General features: G+C 41.7%; 1 protein-coding gene across 4 annotated transcripts in view; it reads left to right on the plus strand.

Annotated features, from left to right (window-relative positions):
- Window positions 1-14,736: 14,736 nt before the first annotated feature.
- The window catches only part of nfic (nuclear factor I/C), a 40,692-nt gene continuing 34,286 nt past the window's right edge, over window positions 14,737-21,142 (plus strand). For 3 of the 4 annotated variants that reach the window (XM_041040052.1, XM_041040051.1, XM_041040050.1), the window contains exon 1: window positions 18,082-18,573. In XM_041040052.1, the coding sequence (XP_040895986.1) occupies window positions 18,544-18,573 (30 nt within the window). In that variant the 5' untranslated portion in view covers window positions 18,082-18,543. Of the gene's footprint in view, window positions 14,859-18,081; window positions 18,574-21,142 lie in introns of those variants that run through there. The other variant, XM_041040053.1, reaches the window with a different exon arrangement.

Here is a 21,142-nt window from a genome sequence, read left to right on the forward strand (position 1 = left end):
TGCTCCTCTCCTCCTCCACTCAAACAGCCATGATTGCTAAAATGTCAAGACACTTTTCAGTCTCTGCTCAGTGATACTGAACCAAAAAAATGTATTCGATAACATCATCTTTTTAAAATAACCTTTTGTTGACTAAATGTAGCTTTTCCAATTCAAATAAAATACGTACATGCAGGCAGTTTTTATGGAGCATGTCATGTATAATGGCTCAGAGGGCAGCAGGAAAGAAAGGCTGGGAACTGACAGAAAAAAGTACAGCAGAGTTTGAAGCCACAGAGTGGAGAGAGGGCTGTTCTGCTCTGTCATTCAGTAAGTGTGAGGTCTGCTCAGGGGTTCAGGCAATAGAGTGTGTGTGTGTGTGTGTACATTCTGTCCTGTAATTTTCTCTCTTTATGTCCTGTTGTTCTTATGGACCAACACTGCGATTGGCTCAGCGCTCCTGTGTTTAAGCCTGATTGGCTGGATGTTTACACCTCTGAGGGAGGTTAATTGGCTCATTAACTGAGGGGGTGGGGGCCTGGAGTTGATTGACTGGTCTACTAATTATAAGATTGTGTTTTAGTTTCTGTGCGTGTGTGTGTGTGTAGGGGGGTGTGTGTGGGCTGTTTCACATTGCTAACCCTTCCACAAGTCTCCATCCTCTCCTCTCCGGCAGTTGTAGGTATGATGTGAAAATCTACTGAAAAGAACAATGAAGAGCAATGCTGCCATAAATAATGATGCCAGTTAAAGGCGAAGCCTAAAACAGCAGTGAGACATTTAGTGGAGGAGTCCTGACCTTCTCCACAGTGGGCTGTGGTTGGTCTGATCCAGAGACCTCAGGCCCTCAGCTGTGAGGCAGTAGCTCTGTGGGCTGACATAGACACTAACCTGACCACACTGTCACCACACCCTGAAAACCCTCGGTTCTCTGTATGAGGGTTCTCTGCTGAGGGTAGAGACACTGTAAATGGGTTGATTTACAAAGAACTGCTAACTGAGACGTAACTATTTCTTTGTTAAATAGTTAAATGACTCATAACAGTGTTTATGGATCTGATGTTTCTATTGACAGGACAACATAGTTTGCAGTGTCTTTTAAAATTCAAGTTTACATGTTTCACGTACTTCAAGTTACGTGTTTCATGTTTTGACCTGCCAGTGCTATGGTTCTGTCACAATACCTGAGGAAACTGTTTATTTCTGACCGCTCTGGTCCTGTCCCCTGCCTCTCTACATCTGCCCACAAGATGTCCTCGGACTTCCCTCCTTGTCCCAGTCACCTGACCTGCACATCCACCTGCTCACCTGTCTCATTGCTCTCATTTACATTGTGTGTGTGTGTGTGTGTGTGTAAGCCCCTTCCTCCATTAATTTGCCAGATTGTTGTTCTTCATGTTCTCTGGACTTGCTGTCTTATGGCATCTTCCTGCTGGTGTGACTGAATGTGAGTCTTCTCTCAACCTTCATTTAACCTTTCTACAACTTCAGTTGTGACTGGTGAAGGTTTGGTTTGATTTACACACAAAAAGTACTTTAGTAGTTTAGGGAATAATTGTGGTTCAGGTTAAAACAACTACCTGGTAAGGGTGAGGGACCATAATTCACACAGCTGCTACAGGTCTTTGTCAGTTGAACATGGACATGGTATTAAGGCGTTTTCATTGGGGACAATCTTGAAAGGTTTGTTGAACTGTAGAGTCCAAAATACAGGAAATCTTATACCATTTTTGCTCTGGTGGACTAAGGGTTATGGTTAACTTGCACAGCTAATGGATTACAGCAAGGTTTAAATTCAAAATGGTCACACAAACAGCTTGACATTGTTTGATTGTTGATCTTCTCCTGTGGAAGATTCAATAAAGACATTTCTTGTATCACCACACAGGAGTGAGGGAGACCCAGACAGTGATTTTCTGTTTACTACACTCTGTTTTCAAACCCAGATGAACCTCTGTAGATGTGTAAAGCTGAACACACACACACAAAAGGTGCCCTCCTTTAGATAAGATGGAAGATCTCAACGAGGGTTCCCCACAGCACTATGGTCTGAAGTCACAGACACGTTTGAGGTCCCCTGCAGAACCCTTTTTGTTCAGAGGGTGTGAGGAAGATGGAAAGAGAGAGAGGGAGAGAGAGAGAGTAAGAGACAAAAAGAGAAAGGTCAGTGCCATTATTTTAAAATGGGCACTGAGTCACAGTGGAGGGACACACAGACAGACCATGTCATGACAAAAACGGTTTTGACCTTATAGGCGTTTTAACCATATATGATAAAACTCTTTTGAAACAACACGTTGTATATGAGTGTGTTTAGACAGCTGGTAAGAAGCAGTTGATGCATGTGTGTGTGCATGTGCCTGTGTGTGTGTGTGTCTACTAGTTCCTAATCCGTCTCTTCAAAGTGACAGCCCACTCAGTGGAATCAGGAAAGGGGCGGCTGGCTGCTTGGTTTTGTTGGTGGCTGGTGCCTTTTTGCACACAGGGACTGGAAGTAGATTGGGCACTTTTAACTGGTTGGTCCTGTGTGAGGACACTGCTGAACTGGGACAGGTGCTGAGAGGAGAAGGAGAGACAACGCTGGGATCTCTTCAGGACTCACAAAGAACTAAGACAAATCCATTTTACACCAAAGTGATGTGAAGATGCAGAGCAGAGCCACATGCATGGATCATCAGACCAGGCCGAATCAACAACAGCCCTGAATTGTGTGGAGTTTGGCTTGAATTTTAGCTGCTGTGTGAAACTTTCACAGCAAACGTTTTTCTGTGTTGTGCAGAGGATTTACCTGAGGCTGTGGGAGACGAAGGGCCACGGCTGGTAAGAGGCTCGAAGTGGACAACTGGAACTGGAACACATGCTGGACTTGGACTTGAAAATCTCTACCTGGTAGTGTTTAGATTGAGTGGGAGTCCAGCCGGACTGAGAGGAGGGACAGTGCTGGATCTGACAGGATGGTAGCTCAAAGGTGTGCTGAGTAGACTCTGTAGTTCAAACAACTTTGAGTGAAGAACTTGTTTTTGGAGTTTGAGACTGGATTGATGCTCCAAACCAGGAGAGCATCGTATTCAAGGAGCACAGGCTGTCTACAGATTTCAGAGGCGTCTGAAAATGTTCACTTAAATAACAGGATCTATGTTAATCTCATTTATCTTAATGTAAGTAACACACAGGGGACCTTAGTTTGACTGAGGCTGACGTTCTTAGTCATAAATTTGCCGGCTGTTCCCTTTGGAGGCAAATTGAACCTCTGAAGAACTTCCCCTTTGTGTAACGAGTCAGAGCCAAACTACAACGAGGATCTACAGGGACTGGAACTGAACTCATTCAGGACAGAAAATTCTGTCCAAAAAAAACTGGAAAAGAGAAAAAAGCAGCTAAATTACAACACTGTATTACTACAAAAACCCTCTCATCACTCGGGACCACAAATCCGGTTTTTACTCCAAAGCCATGGTTGTTTGACATTTCAGCGATTCCCCTCTGTTGTCATGGCGATGTCAGCAGCACCGGGAGGCTGCGGTGAGGCAGACAGCTCGGTAAAGTGGCAACTGTGTTATGATGTCACCGCGAAGACATGGTGGATGGTGAGTGCGACTTCCTTAGGGCCTAAAATGTAAAGTGGTCCTGGGAACTTGACTGCTTACTGTGAATTAATCAGCACTTCTCGGCTTATAAATATTTTATATTAACACCAAATTAAACGAGATAAGTTAAGTTGCAGCAGACTGAGAATCAGCAGCACAGATTGCAGCTCTCTGTAGATTTCATTAGCCTTAAACTCACAGAGTCTTGTTGTCTGGTTGAGTCCCACTGGCTCTGAAAGTGTTAGCGTGCTTTCAGATTTCTTTACTTGCACACATTTGATACCTGGATTGGTGCACAGCTAGGAACATACACACACCTTTTGTGTGTATGGAGTGTGTGTATGTGTGAGTTTGTTGAACGGCTCAGACTCTGACTTCATCAGAAACTTCTCCCTCTTTTAGACATTTTCTTCCAGTTTCTCTTCCTGCTCCTCTGAGCCTGAGTGGAGTCTGAACACACCATTAAGAAAAACTAGTTTTTTTTTTTACAATTTTGTTTTTATTTTTGTAGTTCTGACCATTTGTATTGGTGATGATAACAACTCACTAGCAAAGTTAATGTCTGAGTTCTGGACACACACTGTGACTTTCTAACATCAGGTCAGACACTGACTAAACACCAACAGACATACGATCAGAGAGCTAACCAACAGTTCAGCCAAAAATGACACATCTAAATTAAATATGGAAAAACAAAAATGAAAAAGCTCATTGAATGACTCTGTTGTTTCAAGCCCTGTGTGTTTTATTCCTATTCAGACACATCTGGTAGAGCTGAGTAACTTCGCAGTTGAAATTACTTTACTATTAACATCACTATTGTATTTTCAGTTTTTCTTAACTCATGCCTTGACAGTTGGGTATTTTCAGCTGTGTGTGTGTGTGTGTTATTTTTTACGGTGTGCTATGGTGTGTTTTCATGTATTACGGCTGTGTGCTGCCTTCATGTTATTTTGTTTTGTGTACCTATGTGTGATTATTATGTCAGTGTTGGCTTCACTGCACAGTTACACCTTTGTTTCTGCAGAGATAACAGAAACTTTTTTAGTTCATTTAATTCATTTAACAGCATGCTAATTCTAGTATTTACTTAGTTTCACAAGGAAAAGCAGTTTTGACAAAAGGACCAGAGCCTCCCTTTAACTCCAGTCACATCCCGTTTAGGTTTAAACAACTCACTGGGTGGCAAGTGATGTGTAGGAGGGCAACAGGCAGTCTGATCTTTATAATGAGGGGGGAAGTGGAAGGGTCACAGAGAGAGGGAGACTGATATAGTGGGAATGACGAGGAGCTGAACGTCTGGAAAAACTAAGCTTCTCATTAACCAGCATGAAGAGAAAAACCAGCACTGACCCAAATCCAACGGAGAGAGGAGACAAAGTAACTTCATATATATTCAGTTTGAATAATATTAAAGCACAGAATTAAAAAAAACAAAAAACATATGTCTTTTGTTGAGAAACACTGATGTGCACACTGATTTTCAGGGTGTCTTCAAAGGAAAAATAAAACCTGACGGCGAGATTTAGAAAATCGTCATTTATGTGAAGTGTGTGAGAAATGTAGCTGAGGCCAAACCACCGGTACGGTCCTTCAGCTTAAATGACTGTATGTGCCTGTGCTCTTCATACAATAAATAAGAGGTAAAAGCAGGCTGAGAGTACACTCCAAGGCCACACAGATGGAGCTGTAAAGATATTTGTTGATAAAGTGCAGATGGAGGTCCAGCTGAATAAGATGGTTTTGGAGTGTGCTTTTAAAAAGGCTTACTGTTGTGACATCAGGTCAGCAGGCTATTTGCTGGGGAGTAAAGTGGCTAAAGGCCAGTTCATCATATTTAGTTGAAGGCATGTAAAGAAGGCCGTTGGCTCGTGACCAGAGAGGTTCACGGTAGATAAACATGTCAGAGCAGCGCTGATGTCCTGAGCCACTCCGGGCTTTGAAGTCCACTGGTAAAATATTAACATGTGTTCTGAACCTGACAGAGCAGCGCTGGTCCAAACCCGACTGATGCCATGATGTGATCAGGTTTCCTTGTTATTGTTACAGTTAGTACATGAGCAGATGGAAGTTTTTCAGTTGGCCCTGAAGAAGCAATTTTCAGCCTTTCAGTCCAACTTTGTCTTTTAAAAAAATACGGCATGTTATTTACATTTTGAGATGTTGAAAGACTCATGGGAACCGAGTGGAGCATCTTAACGAGCGCCAGATGATGGATCTGAGCCTTGTTTACGCTGTTATCAATGAGCCCAGAGAATCGTGAATGTTCCACAGATTTCTTCTTCTTATTGTAGTTGTGCCGTTAATCTGTAAACGTCACAGGGAATCGGAAGATTGAATGGAAGCCATTTGTGCTCAACCCTCTTACTGTCCTCTCTTAATCCTCTCAACAGCTCCCATTTCTGCAGGGAGACCTTTTGCTTGCCAAAACTTTTTTTTTTTTCTTGTTTTAAGAGCATCAGCAGCGCTAACAGTGTATTTTAATCAGTACTTGAAGTCAGCTGCCAAGGAGTTGAGATAGTGTTTGCATAGCCAGCAGTGGTGGAGGATGTATTCAATACTGAGCAATGTGTGTGAAATTTGAGGAAACTCAGTGAGGGTCAGGTCAGACAACACCTGACCATACCCAGCTGTGATGGCTCACATGACCCACTGACTGACTGACTGACTGTGCTCACAAGCAAAACAACAGCATTTCCCCTGTGTTCAAATGCTTCTGTTTCTGTTTACCTAACAAGGACCTCTAGTGGCTGTCTGAAGTATGACCCCTGTATATGAGAAATAGAGGCAGAAGTAGTGTGACTGCAGGAGAGACTGAACTTCACATCCTGTTTTCTACCAACAGTTAACATTAGATTCTTTCAGCCATGATCACATTCATCCTCTGATCTTAACCATGAGGATTTTGGTGACCTACAGTGGTGGCAGACCATGTGAGTCTTCTGTAACAGTCTTAGAAAGCACTCACAATTAGTGTCGTCTTGCTAATTAAGGCATCTGACCACAGAAAATGTCCGTCTTTAAGGAACCGACAAACCATATATGATGTTGTTAAGTCTGGAGGGCATGTTGATCCCTCCAGAAATTTTATTTTGGGGCATTAGCAGCTGAAAATCTTTCAAACAGAAATAGTCAGTGAAACAATGATTTTCAGGTAGTTATAGCAGCAGGAAGAGTTTAACTCGTCTTTCTTTAAGTGCTTTCATTCACACTTGTATTGCGCTTGTATTGCTTTAACTCTCCCTCACTGACCAAGACAGTGACACACATCTAACTGTAAGTTTATTACAGATGTTGTTGCCACAGAAAGCCTAATCTGTGGCTAACTGTGGTGATGTGTGGGTCCAGCAGAAAGAGGCTGAGCTCTGTAAGCCCTGCTGATCAGTCTTAAAGCTACTAAGTCCACCAACATCTGTCCTCTGGATACTTAGAAAGACACAGCCCTGCCTTGCTCCGTCTCTCCTGTCCTTCTCCTCCTCATCACAGCCCAGGGTAGGCAGAGGACAGGCCCAAAACAATGCTCTGCTGCTTTTGTCCACCATGAATAGTGAAAGGCTGCCCTCTAGCAAAGAAAGAGAGAAAGAGAGAGAGAGATTTCCCTACTGATAGCACACTGACACTGGTATTATTCAGGACATCCAGGTGTACACTGGGCACCTGAAGAGCACTGCACCTGCTGAACGTAAGAAGGAAATGGTCCAAATAAGTCAGTTCCTGTGGAGTGAAAGGAAACTGGGGTTTTTAATAGAGAGAGTGAGCCTTGCTGTTGGGAGACCGGCACTGTTTGTGTGCACGTGTTTTCATTTCCAGCATCTGAACTGGAATTATGCGTGTGCTTGTGTTAATGTCTCATTCCGTCCCTTAATGGAAGAGTTGCATTTTTATATAAGGCCCCCTTTATAGGAGTATACTACTGTCTGATTGAATGAGTAAATGAGTGAATGAGTGAATGAATGGCACAGCCATGATCTTCCTCAGGAGACAGTTGATCTTCTCGTCTGTTATGTCTGTTACTGAGCCCTTCTGAGGACATGGCTGAGACCTTAGTGAAGAATGCAGATGCAGAATATTTACAGTGAGCATGTGACATTAAAAGAAGACGTTTTGAATTTAGGTTTGTTTCTGGGCAGACACTTCTAACATGCCTGGCTTCAGCTACCTGCAGTACATTCAGTGCTCCCACCTGTACCTGTTCAACCTGCAGACACAGCCTGAAACACTGAGGCTGAAGCATCCCTTTCTGTGTGCTGACTCCTAGGATTTAGAAACTGCTTTGGGGATAAAGCAAAGATTAGCTTTCCTCGCTGCTTTGTGTTATTATTCTTATTCTCAGCACTGCAACCACCTTTTAACTACAGCATGTAGAAAGGGCTTCAGGCAGGCAGTGAGTTTGTGTGTCTGTGTATGAGTGAACACGCAGGCCTCCAGGGAAAGTCACTATGCAGATTGAAGGAGGCTGAGTCAGCATCCTCTTTTGTCCTAGGACACACACACACACACTGAGGAGGTTGCTGCTGTGTAAAGCTTTACAGCTTTACAGTTTGACAAAGGTATTCTCACAGGCCAGAAAAAAAGAAATATTTAACTTCTTGATTGTTGAGAAACAAAATTCAAAAACTCATCAGTGAAAAGAGTTAGTTTAGATGAAATGGAGAAATTGTGGTGAAGTACTACAGTATATATAATTTGTATGCATTTACATTGTAGCATCCTCAGACAGGCATGTAGAGAAACCTCCCAGCCTGCACTGGGGAGACAGGCTTATGGACGTAAGTCTTTTTTGTTTCTGCAGTGTCACTGTTTCTATTTTACACTATGTTGCACACTGTCTGTAGTATAATACCAAGGTAACAATCACCATCATCACCAATATACACTGATCAGCCACAACATTAAAACCAGTTACCAGTTTTAACTTTGTAGCTCATCAACGCATAACAATGCTACTAAAATCAGCTGATGTATCATCAGGAAGGGGAAAACCATGTGTTGTGATTTTTGTCACAAACATTTCCTTTAATTACTCTGTTAATTACAGGATGTAGACAGAACCTTTTAATTACACATGAAACTGATTTTCTTTTCAGCTCTGTATTTACATGTGTTCCAGTGAGAGTCCTGTGTAATATGAAAACTGCTCCTGCAGAGAAACTGCAGGAGCAGCTGAGCTCTGGTACCTCACATGGGCGTCAGGCTGCTGAGCTCCTGGATTTTAGTGGCAGCTTAATGTTGTTGTTTAGTAACTGCTTCCTGAATCTGTTGAGGTGAGCAATATCAGAGACAAATAAGACTGTTTCAGAAGATGACAGAAAACGCTGCTGAATCCAGCTAAATGTTTCATCACTGAGGTGAGGTCAGTAGTGAGGAGTCAGAGGCGAGTGTTGCCCTCAGCAGTCCATCATGCTGACTGTCCTGAGGTGACCCTTTGCTGTATTCAGCACTGATGCTTGATGCCTGTATTCCTACAGTATAGGCCTTAGTGATAGTTTAGATGGACAAAGCATGAATTCTCATTTAAAACCCAGTTCTTAAATACACTGTTACACTGATCAGCCACAACATTAAAACTAGTCAATGGCTCAAGTCAAGTCAAGGTTACATTTTATTTTACTTTATTTTATTTTATTTTTTTATTTTTGTCATTCTTACACAAAGTAAGACACACACAGACCTACACATCCCCTACACAGAAGAACAAAACTAGATTCCCTGTTCCCCAGAAACATGGAACAGTACCGGTCTTCCAAACATTTGCTGCTGGGTTTTGAGGAAACCAAACAATTCAACCAAAAATATTTCTATAACTTTACAGGTGAGAGGAGAATAAAGGAGATGTCAGTCAAACTGTGCATGCCCACTGGGCCTTTCAGTTACCTGGAACAATAATGTTGTAACTGAGTGACAAAAAAAAAAAAACAGCAATGGCATTCATTCATTGTGTTAGCATTTATGTAGAAATCATGATGTAAAATTTACTTTGGGAAAAAATATTAACTGCAAATGATTTAAATGTGTATGTTGTTAACACATATGTGTATTATGTGTATGATGATAAAAATACTGAGTTGCTGTAGTTTTTGGGGGGTAAAACTAACCCTTAGTATCCTATATCAGATCACAAAACATATAAGGAGCTGAATACATGCACTTTCATTCACAAACACAAACATAATTGATGTCTACAGTACTTTATACAATATGAAACAACATTTTGATTCTCAGCTTTTTGATAAACATGCATGGGGCACACTGGCTGAGGTACTGGGATTTCTTTTTAGTGACAGTAAACAACCATCAGGATAAAGCACTGAAATTAGGGGAGAAACCAGCCTTATTACAGTATGAGTGCAGGTTACGTGGGCTGTAAAATAAATCAGTCCCTTGTTCACTGATCTTCACTGTAATTACAGTATAGTTGTGTTTCTGTTCCGTATAATACTTCTCTCTCAGTGTTGAAAAAATGTGTAGACATTGTAGTGTAAACAGCACGAAGAACGTGCAGTTTTTGTTTGTTCCCTTGAAACTCTGTGCCTCAGGATAAGATGGAATGAGTCTGGCTAATTATTTATTCAGTGGGCAGCATTTCTCTGTTGTCCAGTTCTACAGTTTAATGTGTCTTCTGTACATCAGCATTGAAACTCCTCTGCTTCAAATCACTCCAAACATACCTTTACCTGGATGGGAACACAGACACTGAGGCTGCAAGCACTGACTCTGTAACTATATAAGACAAACACAAACTCAATCAAGAAGACAAAGCAAACCATGGACATGAAGAAAAAAAAAGTTTATTTCAATCTCAGTATTTAAATTCACATAAATGTTAAGTGTACATTCATTCTATATAATATTATTTTTTTGTTTTTCTGCCTTCTGATAGCAATCCTAATATGCAACAATGCATTTAAAAAAAATGGCAGCAGCCTGCAGGTCAGCCCACCATGCCATCTCCCAAGTGATTGCTCCTTTTTTTTGTTGCATTGCTGCCATCTGCTGGTGCTGGCAATGGCTGTCATGACATCCAATTTCAGTGCTTTATCTCCTCAAAGAACAGTGTAGTGTCTAAGTGTCTATGTTGTTGAATGTATAGACAGCCTCCTCTGAATGGACTCAACTGGCAACTCAGCCAATCATTCGTGAACAGTTACTTTTATGGAGGCAGGATCAGGATGGTAGTGTCGAGGCGAGTGTTGAATTAATGATAGAGTGATAGAATCTGATTCATTCTATTATTTCATACTGTATAAATTTACTTGAAGTAAGATATGAATGCTTAAAAAGTAAAAACTCCTGAATGTGTGGCCTCAACTTGCCTCCACTGCTCACGTGGTAGAGACTTGCTAAGCTGCTGTGGACTCTACATACATGTATTATAGGAAATGAGCAGTGGACTCAGTCACTTGAATAAAAGATGCTCATCCACTGTATAAGATGTACGTTTTCTTGCTTCTGGGTTTGCTTCCATGTTAGGCAGCTCACTGCACATACACATTAGTGGAAGCCATACTGGCTAATGTGCCAGGCGAGCGATTTTCATTCAAGTGACTGGCAGCCATCTTTGAGTCCAGTATGCAGCTCCTGTGACACATTCATGGCAAAAAAATATATCTAGCACAGAGTGCAAGATTCTCTTAAAGCAACAAGAATGTGAGGTTGATATATACTAAATATCAAGTAAAACTGTTTTGAGTGACCTTGGGGGGAGGGCCCCCCCACCCCCTTTTTTTGTGACTTGTAATCTAAAACATTATGGCATCACTTTAGATTAGAAGTGAATGAGGGACTTCCATTGTTTCTCCCACATTTTCAGCGCTTCATTCTGACTGTAGTGTACTGTCATTAAAAAGCAATGGACCTGACCTCAGCTGAAATTACCTGTGCATCCTTTTCAAAAACTGTTGTGAAAAACAGAGAAAAATGACATGTAGTTTGTTGAATTTGTCAGCAGCTCCCCACTTTATACTATTCTGTATACTATTCCAGTCCAATGAACCTCATTTAAATTTGTTTCTGATTGTAAGCATATGTATTTTAGCCTTTAAACTGTTAATGGATTAGAAGCTATGTCCTTCTTAAACCTTACTTTTGATTGTGATTCCAAACCTGCTTTATTTTTCCCCAGTATTTTATAAATATACACATTAACCATTTTATAGCTGTAGCTACGAAGGCACGCCCTTCTTCCCAGGCTTGGCCTAATGGTTTGTTCCCCAGCAGCATAATAATGTGCTCTATATTAATAATAAAAGCTACTTTATATTAAAACTTCACAATGTAATTTTCCAAAGTAATTTTATGTGAAAGTGTATCACAATTTTGAAGTACATGAAATACTCTTAGATATTTCACTGCATAATCAACACAGTAACCATGTTTTTCCTGTTTGTGTTGCCTTACAAACTGTGCCCTGTCATTTAATAGACACTGAGTAATTAAAATACTAACAGTGTAATTTATACCAAAGACCCTCTTAAACACAAAGTTATTTATCAACCTAATCATTTGTCGTCTTCCTCTGTACTTAAATATTTGTGGCAGTAATTATTTCATTGATACTCCACATATACTAAAAACATACAGTGTAATTTTCAGGGTGTAATCTACTGGGAATGTTTCTTCCACACATAGAAACACAGGCAGGTATGAATTTTAAATGGTAAAAAACTTCCACTGGAGAGAAGGTGTCTGCAGCCACGTTAGCGGCTCTTTGAGTCTGTATTTATGCACAGCTTTGCTTTCAGCTAAATGCTAATGCCAGCATGGCAACATGCTCACACTGACAAAATTATTATCATTACCATGTTACCGTGTCAGTTTAGCATTTTAGGATGCTTACATCAGCCAATTAGCACTTAACATTATACAGGCAGAGGTACGAGTACAGCTGAGGCTGATGGGAATGTCATTAGTTTTGCAGGTAGGGTCTATTTGATTGTAAACCAAAGCAGCGGACACATTAAACTTCTGACCTTATGGCAGCACAGGATAAAAGGGATCAGCAAAGTTACTATAGTTTTGATGTCACTCTTCGTGGCTGCCTGGTTAGCTCAGTTGGTAGAGCACAAGACTCAATCTCTCAGGGGTCGTGGGTTTGAGCCCCACTCCCATGGGCCCACCACCCATGGGAGGTGCCATAGGACCTCAGTGCGTTGTGACCTGGGCCTAGACCCAGATAAGTGGCAAACTCTTGGTCTAGTGGCATGTTCTGAATCTGGGCAGTGTGTCACTGTTGGTTTTTAGTATGGTTTTCAATGTCCCTCATGTTCCATTGGCAGATACTTCCCCCATCAGCATCTACCAGTCTGCCACTACTGATTAAGATATGGCTGATGAACAGCTCGTCACTCCTGGCTTTCACTGGCTCTTACCACTGTCCACAGGCCACACTGAGTCTTGCTCTCATCCTTGGGAGAACTGTCATTGTTCTCTGACACTATGGCAGGTGCACAGTACAATTACAGCAGCACACAGAAAGGCCAGCGTTGAATTTAACAGGAAAGAGTGCAAGTTTTGTGTCTTTGTTTAGATCCTCACAATTGCCGCATGTCGCCATTGTGAAGCAGCTGTGTGTTGCTTTTTCTGTTTGTTTTTTTTTTGTGTATGTTTCCTTTTTCTTCTCATCTTTGAATGTGTGGTTTCATCCACCTACACAAATGGATTAAGCCACGCTGCACTGCATTTTTATTCATTTGCCTTAATATAAATGTCATTGTTATTCTGTGTAAGATTGCTCTTTTTTTTTTTTTTTTTTGCATATTCCGGTTCTGACTTGAAGCATACTGCAACTTGGCTTCAGTTTATGTCACAACAAGGAAACAAGCAATTGGAAATACAGGATTTCATGACACAGCTCAGCTGCTGTGAAATGTATGAGAATCCAGTGGAAACTTAGAAGTTAAATATTGACCCTAGAAACGGAATGTGACAAAAATAATCTCATCTCAAGGTACTCTTATTAGCTTTTTGTGAGCTTTCAACCTCATCTCACTGTCTTCATCAGCAAATGGGATGATGGGATGAGAATTATGAGACCTGAGCTGGTCCTATTTACTTCATTGCATGACGCAGACAATGAGATGTGGGTGAAAAGCCCTGAAAAAGCTAGCAAGTGGACCTTGAGTGGAGATAACTTTGTGACCGATGGATATGTTTACACAAACACATGATAGAAACACAACATTTGAAGTACTATTCTTCTATTCTATTCTAAATGGACTGCTGAGATGAAGCAGGTCCGTGTTAGCTCCCACCTCAGCTGGCCCAGGGTGTCTGAAATGAGGCTGTCTTTGCAAATAATTTTTCATTTCTCAGGGGCATAGCCACTTCATAGCTATGGGAAGAAAATGCCTCTCACCTCGGCTCTTAATGTTGCTTCTTCACTCAATAATCTTCTTGCCTTTCCACAAAACCCCTCTGGGAATTTTGTAGACATATGTGTAATTCTTTTTGGATGTTTTTCTCTATCTTTGTGGACAGAAAAAAGTGATCAGCTTCAATCATAGCACTGCAGTTACACAACTGCAAAACTTTGCAGGGCAGGGGAAGTGGTGATCCCAAAAGGAATAAAGAACTCCATATTCCCGTATGAGTTTATTTAGGCTATCAGTGACTAATCAGAGAGAGCAATGCTTTAATACACTTATTTCCAGGAGAAAAAAGAGCAGCAGTGAACGCTGAAGTATTTGGCAGGAAGTGAATTTAGGTCAGGGTCAGAGCTGAACCCAGCTGGACACTGCATCACAATCTGACACCTTAAATCAAGGCCCCCGGTCAACACACTGAGAATCTAGACTGGGAAGGGTCCTTTAAATGTATGTGCCTATAATAAAGAAAACACAGAAAAACAAAAGTTATAGTAAAGGAAGAGGGAAAGAAACTGATGAAAGCGTGGGGGAAGAGTGGAGACAGTGAGGAGGACAGAGTAATGGAGTGAGAGAGGAAGAAGTGAAAAATACATGAAAGGACATAAGGAGAGATAAAACAGAATAGGCTGACGGTGTAAAAGGAGAACAAATAGAGAGAAAGCTGTAAAGGCGAGAGGTAGAAGGTGAATGTAGCACCATTGTATTCTGCCGCAGCCTCCCGGGGTGGGGGGGGGGGGGGGGGGGGTGTAACTGCCGTGGAGCCCAAAGCCTGACGCGGGACGTTCCTGGTCTCGAGCACCGCGGATTTACTCCAGCTGGCACGCGCACGATGACAGAAATGAATAGTCTATGGAATGATAACGACCGACAGCGCAAGATGGGCAGGCGTTGAGATCAGCTTTAACGGTGGCGGCTCTGCTTCGAAATGGTAGGACAAAACCTGTTCCGGTACAATAATGTAGTAGAGTGTACCTTCCTATTGGTGTGCTGTTTCGTGTTTTCCAAAAAAAGACGCAATGCGAGGAGTTGAATGAATAACATTATCTACGCAGCTGAAAGTGGAACAGAAAGCGGCGGTAGTTGCATCCCTCTCTCTAAATGTCAGCTAGCCCGTTTTCGCTATTTATTTTGTCTGCGTCTTTTACTTTGTAGACGCGTCCCAACATTATAGTCCGATACGTGACGTTTCCCTACGGAGAGAATCTGTCACTAAATTTCATTCAAAAATCTGGCAAATAAAATTTCACCTTGCACGCCGGCAAACACGTACACCTGGCACAACACGACTCGAAAACAATGTTGAATTGTCAGGATGTACCCTTAAATTCGGCGCTGACAAGACACGCAAAACAGCCCGCACTTTAAGAAAATCTTAACTTTTAAAATCGGTTCGACCGCTCGTTCAATTGGCGTCTTCCGTCCAACACCGTGCAGGGCGGAAGCCAGCAGTGTGAAACGATTATTAGACTTGATATTTTGTTGTCATGAAGGTCTTTTTGAAAATGTTATTTGTGCCGAATTTGCCAAAAGGCCGTCAAACATGAGAATATTTTGCGTGACATGCAAGACGACATATATGTTGGTCATAAAAGTCAGTAGTCAACTTAGACTCCCACAGTTTTCAATGGAATTTGGAGCAACGTTGCCTCCGTACCGGAGAACGGGACATATTGGCGTTACACAGGCTTTATCCCACCGGCAAATGTGGTTTCCGACCCCTGGTGGCGCGCGAGCAAGAAGACAACATGCGATTGGTGTGTGTAAATCAGCGCGTGAAGCGGCGGATGATAGTTGTTGAGTTTGGGAATTTAGTAAAAGAGCGTGCAGCAGCAGGCCCGGCTGCCCCGCTCTGTTCGTCACGCGGGACGGCGGCAGGCCAACTTGAAGTTCAGCTTAAGCCTCCTTCTCCCGGTTTGTGTGCGTGTGTGTGAGAGTGAGTGTGTACGTGCGTGCGTGTCCCTGTGTGTGTGTTAGTCAGCAGAAAATGGCCGCAGTTAAAGCCAGCGGGCTGAGTTAGAATGACAGGCCGACAGAGGGCCTCCTGTCCCGGCATACAGCTGGGGCAGAGAGCCGCCGTGATGAACACAGAGTTGCAGCTGGCGGAGGCAGTCCTCCTGTACCCGCAGTCCTGCTGGAAACACTCAGTGGAAGGTTTGAGTTCATGTTGGGAAGTGAGCCACTTGACAACAGCTCAGATGCCACAATAGAGAAGAAAGCAGTCAAATATTGCGCGTCCATCACCATCAGCTCTGATACGTGACACAGATTAAACTTGAGAATAGGCTGTAGGCTATTTAATTAATTGCTGTGGCTAAATCCTCCTGAACACAGCTCACAATACCCACAAAGCTGAAGTGAAATTAGGCTGCTCTTGGATGTGCTGATGTGACAGTATTTATTTATTTATGTTGTTGCAGTTTAAGGATCATGCTAGTCTCATTCTCAAGCAAAAAAGAAAGAAGAAGAAAAAACAGAACCTTAAATGAACATTTGGGCCAAACTTTCCCCCCATTTTTAAGAATAAGCCTACATATTTTCTAGCTGAAAATAAAATACTTACTGTACTACCTACCAGTGTATGAATACCCACACAGCCTGCTATAAAAAGCCAGTGGTAGAATTATAGCCATGGTCAGTTAATGAGGTCTGTAGTTCAGCAACAGGGTCTGAAAGACAGCAATGTCAAAATAGTTTAAACTACCCAACAGCACATGAAGCAGATAAATTAGCTGCACTTTCATCAGCCTTAGTACTGAGACTGTTCACATGTAAGCTACTGTAGATGGATCAGTGATAATAATGATTTAATAACCTAATTTATATGATAATAAAACAGGCTTCATGCTGCTTAATGAGGTCAAAATGCAAATGATTGACAAAGTAGCCTCTGTTTATTGGCTCTGCCTTTAATATCACTTGTATTCCTTGTGTGGTACATTTTCATAGATAAGATACACCTTTATTAGTCCCACAATGGGGACATTGCATCAGATATTTGTCCAAATATTTGTAGATATTGTAGATATTTGTTCATAGTTTGTTTTGTAAATGTCACAGTCACATCCCTTTTTCATGTATTATCCCAGTAACTTTAATTGTCCATTCTATAGATTTCTTAATATTAATATATTTTTAACCTGTGCACTTTGCTAATGTTTGTAGTGTCAGATACTAAACTGCATTTCACTGTAATGGTACTTACTGTGTATGATAATTAAGTTTGATCTGATTTAATATTAAAACAAATGATCTGCTTTTAGCAGTAGTGGAGGAAAGATTCAGATATTTTATACTGTAAAAATACCCCTGTTACATGTAAAGGTCCTGTATTGATGTTGCGCAAGTAAAAGTACACAATGTGAGTGCATTTTAGACACATTAGCAAAATTTACAGTAATAAAAGTAAAGAGCAAAATGTATACTCTGAATGTTATGCAGTTATATTATTGGATTATTATATGACAGATGCATAAATGTGTAGGTAGCATTTTGTTGTGCTAGTTTGTCGAGGTATTGCTTATTTTAAGTATTTTAAGTTCTTCATATTTTATAAGCTGATCAGATTTTTATATGTAAAATCTTCATTTCCAGCCAATTTCAAAACAATGTCGAGTAAAAAGTATATCTCCATGTAAACTGCAGTGAAGTATAAAGCAGCGTAACATGGAAATAACTCCAGTAAAGTATCTGAAATCTTTTTGTGCGTAGTTACATTACACAACTTTTTTTTTTTTTTTTTTTTTTTTGAAGCACATCCTCAAACGCTGTGTGAACAGCAGTGTGGGAATAACGGCCACAGTGTGTCTGAAGGTGGACATACTGTGCGGCTTTGTTTATGGGGATGTGTTCAGAAACGGAAGGTGGATCTGTATTTTTCGACAACACGTGTGACCATGCTCTGTGCAGACTGTGTTTGTTTGGCTTCTCACCAAATCAGGACTGTGAACACTGTGTGTTAAGACGATGTTGATTAGAGCACATAGGCATATAGGCGTTACTGCTGTGTGGAGAATGTAAAGCCGATCGTGAGATGAGCTCCTCAGTGTGCTGTGAGGCCGGTGTGGAGAGGCAGAGTGCAGCAGCAGCTGCTGCGGCTTTAAGCCCGTCGTTTGGGATGGGCTGAATTCATAACGTCATTTCAGTTTTTCTTTTATTCTTCGCCCCCTCATCTCCTTCCCTCTCTAAATGACACAGCCCCCGTGCTCCGTTACACCTCCGGCCATATTCTCCTAAGAATGATTATTCCGAACTTTCTCTCTGTTTTTCTCCCTGCGGGGCATTTTTCCGGGGCCTCAACTTTTCTGGCGTGTCATCATTTCTGGAGTTAACGCGGCAGAGTCATCCGAGGCGACCAGAGCTCGCTCATATCTGGATTCTTTAAAAAAAAAAAAAAAAAAAAAAAAACCCCACACACACACATACACTCAGTTTAACAGCCCAGGAAATGCAGCGTTTTCTATAACCCGGAGGTACCACTTCTAAACTGAACGAGCGGGGAAGAGCTGCCAGAAATGTGCAACAAGAAATGACGACGCCATGGAAATGAACATTTTCAGCCCTGGGATGTTTATGTTAACGCAGAGCCTGGTCTGATTCAGCTCCTCCTCATCAAAATGATGTTTTCTCCTCTCTCTCTGTCTCAGGTAAAACTGCACTGTGCTTCCCTGTGCCTCTTGGTCACTGTTGTTAGAGGAGAGCCTGCCCTACAGGGGAATGAAGCTATCATGTAGTTAACTAATTATCCATGTTACTGTGTTGATTTGATAATGCTGAGTGTGCATGAAGGAAAACAATCCAGTGACACACGTCCTCATTTTTTGACAGTTTCAGCTATTCTTACTCTCAGTTGGTGTCATTGTGCAGAATAGGACAGGCAGTGATATGAATCACAGATTAATATCAGGAGCAGGTACACAAAGTGAAGGGGTGGAGAGCTGAATCACACTGCCTGCACCAGGCCTGTTGAACAGGGACTTGAATTAACATGTGGTTATTAGCTGGAACATGCTGAGAGGAGTGTTTGAAAGCCTTCATGTTTGTCAGTGCTTACAAGTATGCTTTGTGTGTGTTTGTGTACACGTGTGTTGGAAAAGATTTTTTTTTTATGTCGATCTGCAGATACTAAAGAAAGTTTGAATACACGCACATAGCTGCCTGTGCCCCTGCAGATCTGAATTCCATAACTGCAGATTAATGAAAGTGGGGCAAGTGTTTAGTATGTGAGATATGAGAGTGAGAGGAGGGGGAGTACAGTGTGAGGATCAGTAAACTTAAACTGGTGCTGAGTTTTGATGGCCATTACCATTATTCTAACATGAAGCTGTTCATGAAGCTCACCACTGTCATGCCAGTAAATGACAAAACATTCAAATATATCAGGTTTCTCCCCAGAACTCACTCTGCTCAGGACTTTTTTTTTTTTTTAACCCATACAGCTACAGTTCAACACACTGCTGTTGATATTGCAACCTATCATGGCTGCTGGCACTGTTATTGCTAGTACTACTGGCAATACTGCTACTACATTTACTTATAACTTCTCCTGGGCACAATTTCAGAACATCCCTCGACTCTGCCAACCCCTGTTAGTATTACTATTATTACCGCAGCTGCTGCTATTGCTTTTATCAATAGTACTGCTACAGCTTCTATTTGTGCTGTTAAAGTAGTATTGCAGTTGCACTAGTATTAAGCTCTGCTATAACTGATGTTTCTTTTGCTTCAAAGTGTATTACTAGTACTGTTGCTACATCTACACCTTTAATTACACCCTGCTACTATTAAAAGTACTACTACTATGAAGGCTGGTCTACCAGCGTGGCAAATCAAGTTTTGAGGCTATATTGTGCTACCATTATTGTGCTACCATTTTTAAAGTTAAGTTTCTATGAAATAACCTCAGCATGTAGACATAGCTGCCATTGTGTTCTGCTGTTTGCACTGATCAAAGTGGGAACTTGGAGGTAACAGGGTCCACAGTGAACTGACAATGGCAGAGTCAGAGGTGGACTGGGGCTGTGTTCACCCCTGGTTACAGTCTGGCCACCCCACTTAGCACCGTATTTCAGGCCGCTCTTTTTATTTTCTTGTGCGGAACCATTTCTCCACTGCCGCAGCTCCACTGGGGATGCTTTTTAACAGCGTGCTCATCTGCTTGTATTGCCCCTCCCCCACCCACTCTGTATTCTGAGGGGAGATCAAACACATTATGTTGCTGAGTTTTGCTGATGTGGAATAAAACCAAAGTCACTCCTGGCAGTGTAATTACCAGAAATCCGTTTTATTGACAACAGTTTCATGAATGGGTGTATTTTAGTGAGGGGCTGATTCGAGCACGCCTGGTATAAAATAGCTACTGACTTTTCATATGACTGGGATACCTGCACTGAGTGAAACCTGACCTCGTGCTGCTGGATGCACTGAGCAATTTGTTTTCCATCAAAGTATAAATCAGTCTCATTGTGTTTGTTTCTTCTCCTAACATTCCTCCTCTGCCATCATTAAAACCAAGACACCTACAAAAAGTACTCCGAATAGGAGTATTTTCTTTTCCCAAACTATAGCGAGGCTAATGTTGGTGACAAATAGATTACACTTCCTGTGGCTATTTCACACTCACAGCCACACAGGCCCTCTTCAAACCTGGCTTTAACATGCGTCTCCAGTGACCACTTGTGATCGAATCTCACTTCCCTTCTGTATACGCAAATAAACATATACATCAATTCTGTTTGCAAAGACCAAATGTGTTGTTGTTTTTAAGTGGCGGGAGGCAGTAATGTACTTCCTGTGCCTAATATGCTGGAAATTAAAAGAAGAAGAAGAAATCAAAGCAATCCAGACGTGGTCTTGTCCTTGGAGTGTTCCAGGGAAACCAGATCGCGCAAGTTGTTTGACGCACTCATAATATATCTTTATCATAGATAAAGCCAGAATGAATACGTACTTCCACGTATGCAGAAGATGCTCTGTAATAACTATCTATTTTGAGTATGTATATTGAAGAACTTAGTGGAGTCAGTTGAGTCCTTCAGTGTGGCCCAGGACACATTTGTGTTCCCACTCTTAAAAGAATGTGCGCACATGCAGCCCAGACAACCTCCAAATGTTGTCCGAATGATCAGATCTCAAATGCATCCTCAGTGCATCTTGGGTGAATACACACCTGTACTAAGGTGTCCACTTGTGATTGGATCCCTGGAGATGCATGTT

This window comes from Toxotes jaculatrix, chromosome 6, assembly GCF_017976425.1.
Source record: "Toxotes jaculatrix isolate fToxJac2 chromosome 6, fToxJac2.pri, whole genome shotgun sequence".
Classification (NCBI taxonomy): domain Eukaryota; kingdom Metazoa; phylum Chordata; class Actinopteri; family Toxotidae; genus Toxotes; species Toxotes jaculatrix.